At 51.3% G+C, this 16726-nt stretch overlaps 5 protein-coding genes across 5 annotated transcripts in view; all 5 read right to left on the bottom strand.

Annotated features, from left to right (window-relative positions):
• Positions 1 to 44: 44 nt before the first annotated feature.
• ASPZODRAFT_1359317 (hypothetical protein) lies at positions 45 to 4453 on the bottom strand. The gene is made up of 8 exons (XM_022723940.1): positions 4438 to 4453; positions 4133 to 4236; positions 3977 to 4063; positions 3845 to 3914; positions 2551 to 3779; positions 2111 to 2494; positions 1990 to 2052; positions 45 to 1925 (listed from the first exon to the last, which is right to left on the bottom strand). The coding sequence occupies exons 2-8, from the start codon at positions 4141 to 4143 to the stop codon at positions 155 to 157; spliced, it is 3615 nt and encodes a 1204-aa protein (XP_022583452.1). The 5' UTR covers positions 4144 to 4236; positions 4438 to 4453; the 3' UTR covers positions 45 to 154.
• A 529-nt stretch (positions 4454 to 4982) lies between these two features.
• On the bottom strand, positions 4983 to 6939 carry ASPZODRAFT_129280 (hypothetical protein). The gene is made up of 3 exons (XM_022722231.1): positions 6627 to 6939; positions 5667 to 6518; positions 4983 to 5608 (listed from the first exon to the last, which is right to left on the bottom strand). The coding sequence occupies exons 1-3, from the start codon at positions 6659 to 6661 to the stop codon at positions 5374 to 5376; spliced, it is 1122 nt and encodes a 373-aa protein (XP_022583453.1). The 5' UTR covers positions 6662 to 6939; the 3' UTR covers positions 4983 to 5373.
• Positions 6940 to 7735: 796 nt separating this feature from the next.
• On the bottom strand, positions 7736 to 10416 carry ASPZODRAFT_61127 (hypothetical protein; the record flags this gene model as incomplete). Its single annotated transcript, XM_022728966.1, has 3 exons — positions 7736 to 7928; positions 8000 to 9955; positions 10091 to 10416. 3 exons carry the CDS (start codon positions 10414 to 10416, stop codon positions 7736 to 7738), a joined length of 2475 nt encoding a protein of 824 aa, XP_022583454.1.
• A 2726-nt stretch (positions 10417 to 13142) lies between these two features.
• On the bottom strand, positions 13143 to 15107 carry ASPZODRAFT_1360151 (hypothetical protein). The gene has a single exon (XM_022723957.1). The coding sequence runs from the start codon at positions 14999 to 15001 to the stop codon at positions 13307 to 13309; it is 1695 nt and encodes a 564-aa protein (XP_022583455.1). The 5' UTR covers positions 15002 to 15107; the 3' UTR covers positions 13143 to 13306.
• Positions 15108 to 16007: 900 nt separating this feature from the next.
• Positions 16008 to 16726, bottom strand: part of ASPZODRAFT_149919 (hypothetical protein) — a gene marked incomplete at both ends in the record, with an annotated part of 1279 nt that continues 560 nt past the window's right edge. Inside the window, 2 exons of the mRNA XM_022725546.1 lie at positions 16008 to 16310; positions 16377 to 16681. Of these exons, the coding sequence (XP_022583456.1) occupies positions 16008 to 16310; positions 16377 to 16681 (608 nt within the window). The remainder of the gene's footprint in view (positions 16311 to 16376; positions 16682 to 16726) is intronic.

A 16726-nucleotide genomic window follows, 5' to 3' on the forward strand; every position in this document is an offset into this window, starting at 1 on the left:
CGAAATGTAGGTCTAGGGTATGATATGGTACATCGTAAAGTGTGGACAGGTTCCTATGCCTTCAACGCCAGATATCAATGCCGCTGGTAAATAAATCAATAGTGATAGCTTGGTCATGAAAAAGAAAAAAAAAACATTCGATTGCGTCCATCTTTCATTGAGTATCAGGTAACTGGATGATCTCGACATCATTCGGTACCATCTTCTTAACCCCTTTTTTCGAGTTTCTCGGACTCTTTCGTACAGACTTCTGGGCTTGGGGAGAGCTTTTTGGAGGAGTCCCGGGGATCTGCACTTCAACTGTGGAGCCGCCAGTGTCTTGACGAGGCGTCTGTACTGGGTGTTCATTGTCACGACCCTGCTCAAAGCTGGCACGAAGGTCGGCTTGGCCAACATCGCCATACTCTTGTTCTTGGCTGTCTGGAACTTCAACCACCGCACCGTCAGCGCGACCTCTCCGGGCCTGCTTTGACATTGCCACAGTTTCAGTATTTTCCCCCTCAGGTGAGTTCGATAGCTTGGACGAGGATGAGCCTTCCAGCTGTGAGACACCCTCGAGGGTCTGCTCCATGCTTTTTCCCGTCTCAATGGGGCCCTCCTTTGGATCAACTCTGGACTCCGATTTTTTCTGTTCCGTTTGCTCGCCTTTTTCGGCAGCTTCTTTTTCATTCAGTTCATGGGAGCCCAGAAGGAAAGAAACAACTTCCTGATCAGCCATGATCTCATTGTTGGTTGGCTTTCGGCCGTTTCGTTGCTGTTGTTGCTCTTGTTCATTATACAGTTCATCCAAAAATTTGCGAAGACGGCTTCGCAGAAACCCTGATTTTAAAACAGGCCAATCCCTTTCCACTTGCATCTCCCTGCGGAGCAGTTTGGTGATGAATTGCTCAGGGTTCTGGACAAATTTCTCAAGGTAGGCCAGCAGATACAACCCACAGTCAGAGAAGTTGGACTGGAACGGTATCTGCCGAGCCCTCATGCCTTTGATTAAACTCGTATCTAGCTCGACTCCCTTCTTGGATGAAGCCTCTTGCTGAAGGTATTCGCGCAGAAGCTTAATTGTCGGCGAACGAGGTAAATCCAATGAATCAAAAGTGATGATAACCGGCTGTTGAGCGTCAAGTTTAGCCGACGAAGGGGGCGCTCTCTTTTTTGATTTCCCGCCTTTCTGCGACGACCTTGCGGCCCGAGGCTCATCCTTGACACTGTCGCCGCTCTTGACGGGCTTGTCAACCTTCTCATTCGACTCAGCGAACTTCGTAGAGGCTGATGTTGGGTTTTCTTCGCCTTCTGGCCATTCCCCATCGCTGGTACTCTGAGTTGTCCCCTGGTCATCCTCTCCCTCCGCCTTATCATTATCAGATAAGGTCATAGAAGCTAATGACTGACGAGCTACTTCTTCCTTCATTGGCTCGGCTTTGTGGTCGAGAGTCGTCTTTGTCCCTTCACCGGGCTCGTCTGGTTCTGGGGTCTCTGGTATTTCTTGCACCTCACTTTGCGCTTGAGACGGGGGTTCTGTTTCATTCTCTTGAATGCCCGCTTCCGTTTCTGAAGTAGCAGGAGGTGTGATCTGCAAAGCCGGGAGATTGCAGATAATAGCGACATACCAATGATAAGACTCATTGATCGGGACCACGATATAGTCATAGCTAAAGATATCCACTTGTCGTGTCCACTTCTGCACACTTTCATAGTTGATCCCGCGTTGACCCCGTGGCAGATTTGTGAGCGTCGCAAAGAAGTACGAGTTGAAAAAATAGATCCGCTTGGCAACTTCCGGACGAGTACGTCCTAGATGGTCCTCTAGGAAGCGGGCATAGAATCCAATAAGGTTGTCGTTGAGAAACTCTCCTTCTTTGAGGCGCTCGCGATCATTGAAATCCACTTCCGCTTTCTTCTTTCCAAGAGGTGGATACACAAGGGGTCTGGTTAAAAAAAACATCAGTATAAAGCTGCAGTAATAGCCCTTCCAGGTAGGCAGAGACTAACTTTTTCCATTTGCCGCCCTTTCGCTCAGGTGTTGTTTGTACTTTCGCATTATCGTCGTCATCACTATTGACTATGGTTAGCCCAGGCAAGTAATTCGTAGTGGACATTGGGTAGGACGAACCATAATACTGGTGATGTCGCTCGACGCGCCTTTGATCTTGTCTCACGAGCAAAGGATGGATTTGGCTCAAACTTCTTCACAGGAATCAAAATTTCGTCATCAGGGCGTGTATTCCGGGGATGGCTATGGGCCCCAGAATCGGAATTTTCGGACCGTTTGTTGGGCGACGTCGGCGATGCGGAATTTGGTGCAGAGGGGACATGATCCTTGGAAAGAATTTCCACGGCTTCCTGGAGAGAAGCAGAGAGTTTAGCCCGCTTGACCACTTGAACTGTGGCCGCAGGAACAGGCTCTGGCACGCTTTCCACACAAGGGCGTTTTGTTCCGGATGATTGGCGAGTTTGATTTTGTTTGTAGATTTGAAAGGCCTTGTTCATCCATTCACTAGTGTAAGACAGTGTCAGTAGCATATTTGTTAAATTAGGGAAGCGAAGACTGACCATGACTTTTCCTGCACCTTCACGCCCTTCTGGGCGAGGAGGGAGCACAAATCCTCTTTATCCCTTGAGGTTAAGAATTCCAAATCGATCAGGTCGCCCCCGTCTTTGCTCTTTGACAGCTTTAATCGTACTTTCTGGCTGGGTTCTGTCCCTCGAAACAGTACGATAAGTTTCTGAATAGGAATGCTTGTGTTGCTCCCGGGTTCTCGCGAAGCCTCAGACAACTCAATGGTCTCTTTTGTGTTGTCTACTTGAACTTGAATAGGTTGCTTGTCAGAAGCCTCCAGATCAATTGAACCGAATCGGATGAGTTTCGCGTCAAAGTATCTTCTTTTGGCACGCGGGATCCTCTCTGGTTTTGGTGTGCCTTGAGTGAGTTTCTGGGGTTCATGTTGTAAACCTGACAGGAAGCGGGTGGGTCGAATATCCCTCGGTGAAGGCGATCGACTAGGTTCTCTGCGTGTTTTGCCTGAAGCTTCTTGTCCATGCTCAGGGGCCCTGGTTCGACGAACGATGAAATTAGCCGGACGAGGCGGCACAGTGGCTTCACCTTGCAATTCGTCAGGACTCTCCCTCGGATCGTACGAGCGGCGTCTCCCATCCGTAGGTACAAATTTTTTCTGTAGAGTTGAATGGTTTGCTGATTCCTTTCCCTCGGGTGGCACAAATATCTGAACCCGATCAAAGACTCGGGCTGTGGAGGCCGGACTCGATCGCTTGGCATATGAACGATCGGAGTCACCCATGATGGAAACTAACGACTGTTGCGCTCTGCTGAGCGTTTTGGGGTGCGAGGTCCCGGACAAGGGTTGATGTCGGCTAGACTTAGGGCTGTTCTGGTATCCGCATCTGGTCATCTTTTCTACATCCCAGAATTCCTCGACATTGCTGAGACCGGAGAGGGACTTCCTGCCCTTGGTCGAATGATGACTGGAGGAGGTCGATAAGCGCGGGGAATGCTGTAGATTGGGCGACGTTGCCTCTGTCGCGTCTTCATATGAGAGGTCCACGACGCTGGCCGAACTCTCTGCTGGACCTTGGCGACGTTGACGCTTAGAGGGACGTGTTGACTCTTCGAACTCCTCTTCGGCAATGCTGGTACTGAGGCGATGGGGGTTGTTCACAGTCTGCCGAGCGGCAGTTTGTTTCGCCCGCGCTTTCGAGTTCACCGGCCCGCTTTCCCTCGCCTTTTGTGAGATTCGGTCCAGAGGTTTGAAAGGGGATTGAAGCTATCAAATGGGACGGTCAGCGATATTAACCAGAGGAAGGACCCCTCTCTCTCTGTCTGACATACCAAATTTGACCGCTTCGCCTTGTGGGTAAAGGTTTGTCCAGGAATGATCGGCACTCCATCTGTTTTTTCCCTAAACAATAGCCAAGGGTGTCAGTTTCGTCCGTCCAGCTTCCTTGGTGTTGAATGACGTACTCAAAATTAGGAAACAGCCGTTTCTCATCTTCCGCTTCAGCACTGGGGCGTTGATTCCGACTGAACATCTGCCTTGCCCGGCCCACTCTAGCATCGCAGGACATTAGCCCCATTTTATTCCATGTTGATACACTCTCGGGGGAAGGGTAGTATTACAGACGACTCATCCCTCAGCGGGACTGGGAAGCAGCTTGCAGTAATTATGGGACGTATGGATCAAGATTCTTCAGGAATTTGGCGCTCTTCTGCATGTCTGAAGACTATAAGGTATTAGCCATTATTCAACAATTATACAAAGGTAATGGAATAAGCAAAAACAACATGAATGGTTAAAGAGAGAGAGAAAAAAAAGCTGCATATTAGAACAAAACTGCAAACGACAAAAAAAAAAGGTCGCAACCCAAAAAAAGAAACCCAGAGATAGGGAAAGATATTTACCTTATTTTTTTTTTAATTAGTACATCTACCTCAGAGTGTCTCCCTCCTTCAGAAGTCTATAAAAGACAAGAACCCCTTCTTAAATTGTAGAGCACAATCAATCGCCTACCTCACGCTGGATGTCCAAGGCCCGCTGTCGCTGGGCGGAGATAGCATGAGCTCACCACGAGCAGGAAGGTGTGGAGACAAGAGAAAGCCTCAGCAGCAGCAGAGGCCAAACGGCCGCTTTTCCTTTCAAGATAAATGGCAGCGAGGTGGTTCCCTCCTGAAGCATTGTATGCACACAGAGAAGGTAAGAGGGGCACGCACCGTCTCTTCCGGTGGAATGAGACTTGAAATGTCAGAGCGGCGTCTTGATGGGATGGAAGGCGGTGCGTTTCTGCCCTGCATTTCTGAAGCAGAAGCTAGACTAGCTATATCTAACTATTAGTAGTTATAGTTAGAGAGTGATTAACCTATTGAATCAAATATTAATATAACTATAACTAGGTGGTAGTTAGCTCATTGCTTGAGCTGGTGGCCTACCTGTAGATAGATAAAGAATATTACTCAAAGTATATAAAACTGTAGAAAACCTATAGTTATAGACTTCATAATGTCATTGCATGCTAGATAAATGAGACCCCCAATCCGTGCCAACAGAAAACAAGAGAAAAAGCCAAGAATCAGACAGAGGGAAAACACCGCCTGGTAGAATAATCTACCTCAGGTACCACCTACCTACCTAGTTTTTTTTTTCTTTTTTTTTCTAGGTAGATTTATACTCTCTGTTTTTCTTGGAGAACATCTCGCATGACCGAGTCGCATGAGAACAGAAAGCAGACGCAAAAATATTCGCCTAAAGCCCCAGACCCAAAAACGCGTCCCAATGATGTCTTTTTTGTTACTATACAGGGCCATATGGAAGAGAAGGAAGGGAGAGAGAAGGAATGGATGGATACAAAAAGCACGAGCGCGTATCAGGAGGCTACTGTTGCTTTTCCTTTCTCTCCCATGGAGTCGTCACCCGCCGTAGGCCGTCGTCGATCGCCGCCGCCGCCGCCCAGGTGGTGATGATGGTGGTGACCGGCATTGCCTGCCGCCTTCTCATGACGGGCATGGTCAATCGCCGAGCGCTGGGCAATGCTGTCGTCGTGGCTCTTCCAGACGATGTTGGTGTCTGCGGGGAACGCGAGCAGCCGTTTGATCGTTTCTCTGAAACAATATTAGTTGTAAATTAAAAGATTTAGGGGGGGGGGGGGGGGTTTCATACCTGATCTTAATGTTGCGGCCGCCGTCAATCCGCGTCCAGACGCTCAACACATCCTCGCCACTCCGGACGCTCAGGACGGCGCCACAGACCTCGTCGGCGGCCTCTGCAAACTGGTCGCCGACCATGGCGAGGAGCAGGTCCTCCCAGTAGCGGTCGGCGACGCCCTTCTTCAGCCGGACGATCCACTTGCCGCCCCGCTTGTTGGCCTCATCCTCCCAGACAGGGCGGATACCCTTTTTGAAGATGTGGTAGTCGGACACCGTGGGCAGCAGGGACGGCCGCTTCAGGTGCGAGTATATCGTCCAGAAATGCTCGACGGTCGATACCGAGGCTAGGGGGATCGTCGACTTTTCGTAGTCCGAGTATTTCGGGGTCGGCGGCCGGTACCAGATGATCCACGTCGACTTGAGCGGATGCTCCTTGGGACCAGCCACCGCGGCAGCGTACAGAGACGAGACCGAGCCCTTGAGTTTCAAACCCTGAGCCGCCGCCACCCCCGTCATCCCCGCCGCCGCGTGTTGCTCCTGCTCTGTCGTCTGCCCATCCCGCTTGCCGTCACCGAGGATTTTTGACGAGGAGAGATCGGTGGCAGACCCAGGGGTCTTGGGTGTGCCGAAGGAGGCAAATGCGCCCGACCCCAGGCCAAAGGCGGACGAGGCGTTCGTGGAGGGGGAGGAGACACCGCCGCCGCCGCCGGCGGAAAGAGGGGAGATGGCATTGAACGGATTGGAGCGGCCATGCGAGCTGTCCGGTCCGAATCGCTTCACAGCGTGTCCACGGGGAATTTCGACTTTGGCGCCACCACTGTCCTTGCTATCCGTCCCTGCCATGGAGAGGGACAGCTTGGAGGAGCTGCCAGAGCAACAGATTAGTCGCTAGAAAAGAAAAGAAACAGTAAAAAAAAAAAAAACACAATAAAAACCTCCAATCATGAATACGAAAGAAAGAAAAATCACTTACTTGGGTCTCCGTGTCCACAGGTTAGCGTTATCCATCAGGGAGACACTGGGTGAGGCTGCTCAGAACTGAGCCGTCATAGAGAGAGGGGGACCGGGTCGAAGAATTGTGCACTCGATCCTAGCCAGCAGCAACAGAGGAACAAAACCAGGGAGAATGAAAATTTCCAGACAATGAACACGGATATTAATTTTTTTCGCAATAAGATCAGATAGTCAAAAATAGCACTCAATAAGTCGACTGGGCTGGAGGTTATTAGAAGCAGTTTCACTTACTGTCCACTGACACTTCCCACCTTCTGCCACTCGCTCTCTTTCGTTCGCGTCTTGGGACAAGCTTCGTCGAGCCAATCACAGCCCCTCCCCGCTCCCCGCCCACATGACTTCCGCCCTTTTTCTGCAGCCGTCGAAAATTTTTCCTTCTTCTTCTTCTTCTTTTCTTCTTCTCTTTAACAAAACCCAAGACCACCGACTCAAATCATCGCTGGCTGCGCGCATACCGCTTCCACTGCACTGGCGATTCCGATGAGTGTGTCGAGAGCAATCGTTCGGGATTTTATATTTTATGGACGAACCCGCATCTAAAACCATCATCACGAGGGCTTTCGCAGCTACCCATGATGCGTTGATGACCTGATTGACGGGACATTCTTCTTTTTAAATCAAATACTGTTAATACTGTATCCAATATTCTCCCCAGATAGCAATACTATCGTTCTGTTTATAGTTATTGGTACGTCTGGCTGGCTGCCTCTTTTCGTGTTTGTATACCCATCATCTATCAATGAAGAGAATAAACATACTCTGGTAATCCGAGAGCTCAGCCGCTTAGCCGTCTTGTGGCACCAGCTGGTTGAGCATGAGGTCAAGTGGAAAAAAGTCTGACTGTTTCGTCATTCCATTGGTTTTCTTGCTGGTCCTTGCGGAGTTTTGACTAACGTCTCGACCTAGATTGTAGGAGTTACGTTACTTGACCTCAATTACTAGGTAGTAGGGTGATGAGACACCGGAATGGAAAATTTTTATACAAGAATGCCCAGATCAATCAAACCCGGTAATACATCTATGCTGTAACTGGGGGATACATTTAAAACCAGCCATGATATGATCTCTTCAAACATGCTGAGAGCTGTCTGCATCCTGCTTCGCCCGTTTGGAGTCTCGTTCCCCTTGCGAGTCTGCTCCCGTCGTTGCCTTGCGTTTTTCTTTCTCCTTCTGATACTCAGCCCGCCGGGCCTCCTTATCTTTCTCTTTGCGGAGAGCTTTGGACTCAAACTCGTGCCAGTCACCCTCGATATTTTGTAACCTGGAGAATCATTAGTAATTTTTTTAAAAAGAGAAAAGGAAGAAGGAAAAAAAAGAGAGGGAGAAGCATACTCGATGGCCTGCTGAGGGCTGGGCTCCTCAGAGACAAAGTACGGGTGCTGCAGCACTTGCTCAGCCGACGGCCGTTTGGCGGGATCATAGCTAAGGATTTGGGACACCATGTCCAGGGCAGCCGGGCTGAGGATAGAACGGTACAGGTCTTCGAATATTCTCTTCTTTCTTTCCGTAGGGCGCATGAGCTCGAACCACGGCATTTCCACGATATCCGGCCACTCCGCGCGCGTGGGCGTCCCGAGACAGTTGTACAGCTTGTCCAACTGGCTGATCTCGCCGCCTTCCCCGGGGAACACGGCCTTCTTGGTGAATAACTCAATATACACGCACGCCGCGCTCCAGACGTCCACGGCGGGGCCGTACCGGGTCTCACCCAGGAGCAGCTCCGGCGGCCGATACCAGATGGTCACCACGCGGTTGGTATAGTCCAGTTCACGGCTCTTGGAGAAGAACCGCGCCAATCCAAAGTCTGCAAACTTGAGCAGACCGGTGTTGCTGATGAGGATGTTGGCGGCCTTGATGTCGCGGTGCAGCACACCCCGGTGGTGGAGGTATTCCAATCCAGCAAACATCTGCTGCGCCAGATTCTTCTTGTGGGCCTCCGTAAGCGTAAAGGTGGGATGGTTGATCAGCCCCGTGAGATCATGAGACAGATACTCAAAGACCATGAAGCACTCGTTCTTTTCGACCATCACCTCGAGGAGACTGACGACATTCGGATTGCGCAGATGTTGGAGTAGTTTGATCTCCCGCACCGCCGTGACAGGGAACCCGTCCTTCTCGCCCTCCATCCGGATCTTCTTGAGGGCCACCATCTTTTTCGTGTAGATGTGGATGGCCTTGAACACTTTACCATACGTGCCAGCACCGATCACGGATTCGTTTCCAGGTTTTCGGAAGTACACCGAATCCGACTGTGAGAATTCCTCCGAGAGGGTTGGTCGCGGCTTGACTCGCGTGAGGATCTTGGTCGGCCTTGCTGGTTCCAGCGGGGGCTCCGGCGAGAGCTCCCGGTGACGACCCAGTGGCATTTCGTGCCGTCTCTCATTTTTCTTTTCAAATTGCTGGTTGAAGCGGCGATCGTCTCTCCGAGGGTGGCGTCTGTCCCTGGGTTCACGGGGCCCGCGTGGTTCCCGGAATTCACGGCGGTCTTCCCTCTCTCGCGGCGGCCTCTCACGTCCCCGGTCACGTTCACGGTCCCGGGTTCGGTCACGGTTACGATCACGGTCTCTGGGGTCGAAACGCGTGTCGTGCCTGAATTTAGGAGGCGGCCCCAAGGGCATCCGGCTGCGCTGTGGCGGCTCGGCGGCTCGAGGCGGGGGTTCACGGACCTGCATCCGCTGAGCCAGATCTGGGACCGGCTTGGGGACGGCAACCGGGGTGGTTTTGGCCTTGAACGCAAAGCTGAATTTCCCTCCCTTGTTCGGGGTCTCTGACTGATTGGATTGCTGAACTGGCGGTGGTATCCTCAGATCATCTCCATTCTCTAAGTCTTGGGTGGTTTTGGGCCCTTCTTCTTCCACTGGTAAATCTTTACTCGAAGGTCTGAACGGACGGTCATCATCATCGAGACTGGGTGACATCTTGTTACCCGAGGAAGCAGGTTGAGAGGGGCTTGCAGGAGGCTGGTTATGGGATGTGAGTGGACTGCGCTGGTCACCCCGGCCGCGAGACCCCGAGGCAGTCCATTGTAGGTTGCTGAAATGACCACGACCTCGCTGCGGAGGTCCATTGGAAAAGCCTTGAGAGCCGTGGGTCCCAAATCTGCGATCAGGACCTTGATTTGGATGATTTCCCCGATAATTTGAATGCCCTCCTCGATAGGAGGGCCCCGAAAATGGTTGCTGGGTAGAGTTTCCAGGTCCATTGTAAGAGCTTTGGTTATTTTGATAGTATGAATTCTGTGAGCCACCCTGTGCAGAATAACTGTTCTGTCGATAAGGTGGAGAGTGCCTATAAGGAAAAAACAAAGACCACACAGTATTAGATATCTTTCATAGTAAAATATGCTAAAGTCACTTTTGGAATATCGATAGAAAGGAAGAAAGAAAGAAAGAAAGAAAGAAAGAAAGAAAAAACACCACTTACCCGTGCTGCCCGTGATATGACTGGCCATTCCAGCTGCCCCGGCCACCAGAATATGGCGAATGAGGCGGAGGAGATCCCTGGTAAGAACTGTTCGAAGTTACATATTGGGGAGAGGTTGAGTATTGTCGATTACCCCCATGCGGACGCGGAGGGCGAGAGCGTTGGCCACTGTGAGCGTCTGAAACACGCATACCATGCATAGGGAAAGCCTCGCCGTCTGGTGCCACGGTGGAATTCTCTGCGTCGAAGCTGGGGATGGGCCGGGGCGGAGAGGGCGACCTGGTCGATTCATTGACCACGGACTGGATGGGTCGGGTCGAACTCATCATGGGACTGCTTCGGGAGTCTCGACGAGAGAACGACGAGATCCTGGAATTCGTTGACTGGAACGAATGACGGGAAAGGGACCGATGGCGGGACCCTTGGTCGGGAAGATCCCTCGGATCAGGGCTCGGTGAGCGTGAAAACGGGGATGCAACTCTCCGTCCGCCACGCGCCGATGGCCTAGAATATCTCCCTCGATTCCCCCGACGCAAACCCGGGTCAAAGTCACGACGAGGTTTGCCTCGACGCGGTGCAGGTCGCCCAGATGCTCCCCGGGCGGGCAGACGCCCTCGCTTATTCTGCGGCGGGCTTCGATCCCGATGTTCTCCGTGTCTCGACAACCGATGGTGCGGTTGGTGGTGGCGGGAAGAAGAAGGAGGAGGAGGAGGATGGTGGTAATTCTGACCCCTTGGCGATGGACTTCGTGTTCTCTGGCGCTTCGACGGAGGCGGCGCTGATGGAGAATCGTCTCGTCGAGGAGATCTGTGCTCCACTCTTGCCCCCGACGGACGGGATCGATCAAAATCTAAATTCTCCGCCGCAAAGGCAGGGCGCCGGGAGCCGGGTCTTGCTGCGTCGTCCTCGAAGGGTTGGGGGCGCGAGGAGGTATGCGAACCGCCTGGAGAAGACTCACGGCGCGGGTGAGCGTAGGGCGTTTCTCGACTCGGTCGGAACGTTGAACGGGAGGGGGGTGGCGACCGGTGTCGATGCTTGCTGTCCGTACCTCCCCGTGACGGATGGTGGCTTCGCTCGTTGGGCTTGCCCTTGAACCCCTCACGACGTGAACCGGTTCTCTCGCGCTCAAACCGTCGGTCTCCTGGGTTGCTGGCGGCGCTCCACTGGTCTCTCAACACCGGACTCGAACGGGACCCAGCCATGTAAACTCCTCCAACGGCATCTGGCTGAACGAGACGAGGGGGGTGGTTTGCAGAGACGAGGATGGCGATCAGACTCGCCGATTCCAACAGTCAGATCCAAGGCGCGAGCGCAAGTTGTGCCGGTGGAGCCTGTTGTCGTCTAGTAGTGAGTCGGCCGCGTCCTCCAGTGCTGGCTGGCCCGTTAGTTCGTGTTGGCTTTCTCTGCGGAGAGTCGGTTTTTCCGAAGTCCTGGAACGATCGCCTGGATGGGCAACAGATAAGTTGGCGCTGAGTTGGATAAACAACTGGTCAGGAGGACTTTCAGAGTGCCTGCACGTACCTGGTGGATGGAATAAAAAAAAATAGGAAGGAATAATACGCAAGCGGTCCTACTGCTGAGGCGGTGGTAAGAGTAAGGGGGGGAGCAGCAGAGGACTGACTGCGGGTGGGATTCCCAGAAATTATTCACGGCGCCCACCCGGACCGCAGTCAGTCCCAAAGCACTTGCCACACATTGTGAAGTGCGGCTCTACGAATCGGTCGCCAGACAGACAGCAAAAGAGGCTGTCGTGCAGCGTGTGGAATCCAGATTCCTCCTCTTACCGGGGCATCCAGTATCTTCATGGAGCTGCGGCGATCTTCTGTCGCACTCTGTTCCTCGCCATTCCATTGATCATCTGGCGGTTGGTGATCCAGAGAGGGATTCTGATACGGCTGATTTGCCCACACTTCTTCTTCCCCTCCCCCTCAGAATGTCTTTCTTTTCCTTTTTCTTTCTTGTCTGCTTGAGCTTGGTCCACCTTGGATCCTGCCCGACTCTTTTGTTCTCAAAAGGACGTGGCCATATCAAGACGACACGGAATCTATCTACGGGATGCAACACGGCAAAGAACGTAAATCGACGACAGAATGATGACCACAACTCCGTCCGAATGAAGCAGCAGAGAAGCGCAACTGGTTGCAAGCTCCAAAAAGAACCGCCCGCTGGCTCGTTGCTTTTGATATCGTAGGACTTCCGTGCTCAACTGCCTGGCCGATCAAGTCTGCGACCGAAGGTGACTCAAAAGGTCCCTCGCTCTCTGTTGAAAGACATGTTGCAAGTTGACGAGTCAACTATAAGTCAGATGGCGTTTACTGTGAGATGAGCCATCGTCGGAAATTGGAATGAGAGGCTGCCAGTCTAGACCAATGGGTGGGCAGAGAAAGCAACCATCACCAACGCTTAGGAGCGGTATATCTCGACAGCTCATGTGCACTCGTCCAGCATTCGACAGCGGCGGGCGTTATATCTAGCAGGTAGCGGAGAAATTTCATACCTGAGCAGAGTACAAGACGCCACTAATGGGGAATATCGGCAGGGGGAAACATGCGCGAAAAGCCTCCAAGGCCGAGGCACAAGAGGAGCCATCTGCTGGCGATTGAGGACGTCTACCAGCCTGTACTCTCCCGGTTCCAACAAGCTAGTGCTTTTATCCAGTATCGTATGTCCTATCACTGTTGCCATCATTCTCTGAAGATGTCCTTTGGATGAGAGTGTGCTGGCTGGACGTTGAGTGTGGTCGCTGGGTACTCCGTACAACAAATGACAGGGAGCAGCACAAGTAGACCCAAGCGAGCGAATAAAGTAGAAATAAACATAGGCAGCAAACAGGCTTTCTAATCATAACCGACAGTCTCAGAGAAAATCGCAATTCGCGGGCTGCCAGCGCGCGTGGAGTGAATGCCGTGCGCTCTTGATGTCAGGTTGAAGTTGGGCTTGGGCCACTTGGCGAGGCGGGACCAGAGGATCATGTGATTGCCTACATTTATAAATTATTTCCGGGGTATATCAGTAGGTACCTTAGCTACTGTAGGTATTAATTTCCTATGCGGTGCGTTTCTCTACATAGCTAGATGCAGTGTTTTTCTATCATTTCCAATGGTTAATAACTTGTAGAGCTTCGTCTTTATCCCTATATGCTATTGTGGCAAGGTAGGTATTGACTATTGACTTTGAGAACTTGAAGCTTGCAAGCCCCCTGATCCTCGACTTGTCTCACTCATCCAATGTGATCTTTTCCAACTCGGTAAATTCGGTGCGCTCAGATGCTTGTAGAATTCCCTGGATCCATAGAGCAGAGGAAGGGACTGGCTCGTGAGGGATTGTGCTGTCAGGCCGCAATATATTAGGTAGACGCACTTCGATTTCCGTATACAACCGCCGCATATCAATCTGGCGTCGACGGCTTTCCTTGAGTATGATCTGATCTGGTCTCTGCAGCCGCACTTTACTCTCGCTCTTGCCGTATCCTTCATACTGCAGGGTGCCGATCTCCTCGAGGGGGACTCCAAAGATAGGCATACCCGCCTCACTTGGAGTCGGCATGTACCGCCAGCGGACAAATGCACGGAGGGTTTCGAAATGACTCTGTAGTGATGTCGTTCTCAGGGAATTCCACAGCAGTGTCAGTCCAGGTTGGGCCATGAGCAGGCGTCGCATCCCGTCGGTTTGGAGCCCAGCGAGACTGGCCTCAAAACGAAGCTCGAGCCTCACGAAGATTAGCGCTGCAAAGAAGATGTCGTCGTCGGTCCAAAGATTCTTGTTCCGCACAGTCCACTGTCGTCGTGCGTTATCCGGTATGTCCATCAGGAACCAAATCTTGAATAAAACCATTTCACAGCACGGTGGTAGCGCATTCCCGCTTGCTGTCATGAGACCCATGATGTCTTTGAGCACCATCTCGCGGTGACTGAGCATTGAGAGCCACTTGAATGTAGGTACCACTTGGTCGATATTTTCCAGAGCATCTTTCTCCATGGATTGTTCGCTCTCGGGTGCAATGGGCATGCGTACTTTGCTGTAACACTGCCAGGGGAATATCTGGGAGGTTAGGGGGTTTCTTTTCGCGGCTTGGTCTTCGACGATCTGCGCCATGTGCTCATTCATAAAGGCATTGAGCCCCCTAGAGATTGTGTAGAGATTCTTAATATCTTCAAGTTCAAGCCACTTGGCAATCTTGGGGAAAAGGTCCGGACATTTCACCAAGCTTGACAACATCGCATAGTCAGGGCTAGTGGACTGGATCCCATCTCCATCCTTATGGCCATTAGATTCACTGTCATCCGTGCATTCCAGTTTCGGTGAAGGGTTTAGAACCAGGCCTCGAACAGAATCAGACGTCTCCTCGGTCTGGGTAGAGGTCAAGATATTCCCGGGAGGTTGCGTGGTTCCGATATTGGTTGCACTATTGCCATCGCTCGAACGAGTCACACCTCCTAGCCCAAGCAACGAATCTGGTAATGGGCGCAGCGGCCCGTTGAAGCGTGCAGGAGGGATGCGCGGCACAAAAATACCGTCATTACTGAACTGCAGTATGGACGGCACCCTCGCTTGTCCGGCTGGTCTTCCTTCTCGCGGCTCGAGTTCACCGGCTCTGCGGCCCGTCATGGACACCATCTGATCGGGTGGAATGCCTGCAATGTACTGCTGGCGGATAAGATACGCCTGTAGCGCTAGCTGGGGAGGCATACGTCCTCTTCCTGCTTGCAAAGGCTGCTGTCTCGATTGTGTGCCAACATAGTTGTCATCGTTGCCAAGGTCTCGTACAGCTGAGGCTGAGGCTGAGATTGTGCTTTCTCTGGCTCCAGAGAGGCCATCGTTGTGCTCCTGGTTGTTATTCTCCACGGAGGAAGACTCGTCAGGCTGAGGCGAACACTCAGTCGCTTCAGACCGGCTTTCGTCCTCTGCCATCGTGGGCCTAGTGATGTGTTCCTCTGGAAAGACCTAGATAAACCAGACAAGAATATCCATCAGAATCAACTAGCAAAGGATTCGGACTGAAGACTAGAGATATGCCTTTTTTCTGGGCTGTCTTGCCGGGATGGAAAGGTTGCTAGGTGAGGGTCAGAGTAGAAGAAGAGATAAATTGTCAAGGGTGTCCAGGTTGCTACCTAAATGGGGACCATCCAACATTCCTTTTCATATTGACTAAGTTGCTAACCATTCTTACCGAGAAATACAAGAGAAACTTATATCCTTCAATTTTCCTACAGCTAAGCTTAACCTTTTCCAGTACGACTCTTAGAGACATTGAGAGTGCTAGGTCGAAGGATATCTACTCTTCTCTGCATGATGATCCGTGGATAACACTTTGGCATACAGGGGAAAAAATACAAGAGCAGATGATTCTTGGGAGACAAGATCCTTAATTGAATGGATGACACTCATGCAAGATGAGCTGGGTTTTCATTTCAAACAATGAATGTCTGTTTAAGCTGTACTCATGCTGATAGATGAAAGACACAGGAAAGTTGTTCACACATTGAGGTGCTATACAAAGTGTTGAAGCCATTCCATTCCGCCTTATAGAAAGTCGACCTCTTCGGGCATTTTCTGGATGCCACGGTGAAACGAGCAAGCCATCCCAACCTTTAAAAAAAGAAGAGATATATCCAGTGAGTAAGGCCTCCACATCGTTGAAGGGAAGAAAAGTAGTATGTAAGGAAACCATGCGTTAATGGTGAATACATCAAATCTGAATAGCAAAGAGAGAGATGAGGCGAGGTTAAGCAATACCCATCACGAAACGAATTTGGAAACTAGAAGAAGAAAAAAAATCCCCCGCCATAACCTGTTGAAAGGTCACCACCGAACTCCGGTCTCATGATATCTGTCCATGTTAAAAAGTGGGCAAGGAAAAAAAAAGAAAAGAAAAAAAGCAAAACCCGAAACATCCGAGAATGGTTATCCGATCACATTATCTCCGATTCAGAAGGGTAAGGAATTCTTCCCTCGTCTTTGCGCTGGACCGCATGCATCCAAGCATACAGCTGGTAGTGGTAGAGCTTCCAGGCTTCTGCACACCGCGCATGACCATACAGAGGTGAGAAGATTCCATGACCACGCCTACACCGCGTGGTTTGAGAACCTCCGAGATTGCCAGAGCAACCTGCTTTGTGAGACGTTCCTGGACCTGTAACCTGCGGGAGAACATCTCCGCCAGACGAGCCAGCTTCGAGAGACCGAGTACGCGACGATCGGGGATATATCCAATGTGCATCTGTAACGTAATCAGGTGTTAATTATCGATGCTTAACACATGCTCGAGGGTAGGTTTGTATCATACCTTTCCCGTAAAGGGGACCATGTGGTGCTCGCAAAGCGAGAACACGTCTATATCTTTCACAATGACCAACTCGTCATGGTCCTCGTGAAAGACCGCTCCATTCACGAGATCCCGCACGTTCTCCTCATAGCCCTTGGTGAAGAACAACATGGCTTTTGCGTACCGTTCGGGAGTCTCTCTGAGACCCTCCCGCTCTGGGTCCTCTCCAACGCATTCCAGAATGGTTCTAACAGCATCAGAAAGCTTTTTGATACGCTCTTCGTTCTCCTCCGGAGTAGACTCCAATCGCGCCCTGGTCCCGGGACCTATTTGCATATTACATTATTAACATATCCTTAGACCAGAAACTT

This window comes from Penicilliopsis zonata (assembly GCF_001890105.1).
Source record: "Penicilliopsis zonata CBS 506.65 unplaced genomic scaffold ASPZOscaffold_3, whole genome shotgun sequence".
NCBI classification, from domain to species: domain Eukaryota; kingdom Fungi; phylum Ascomycota; class Eurotiomycetes; order Eurotiales; family Aspergillaceae; genus Penicilliopsis; species Penicilliopsis zonata.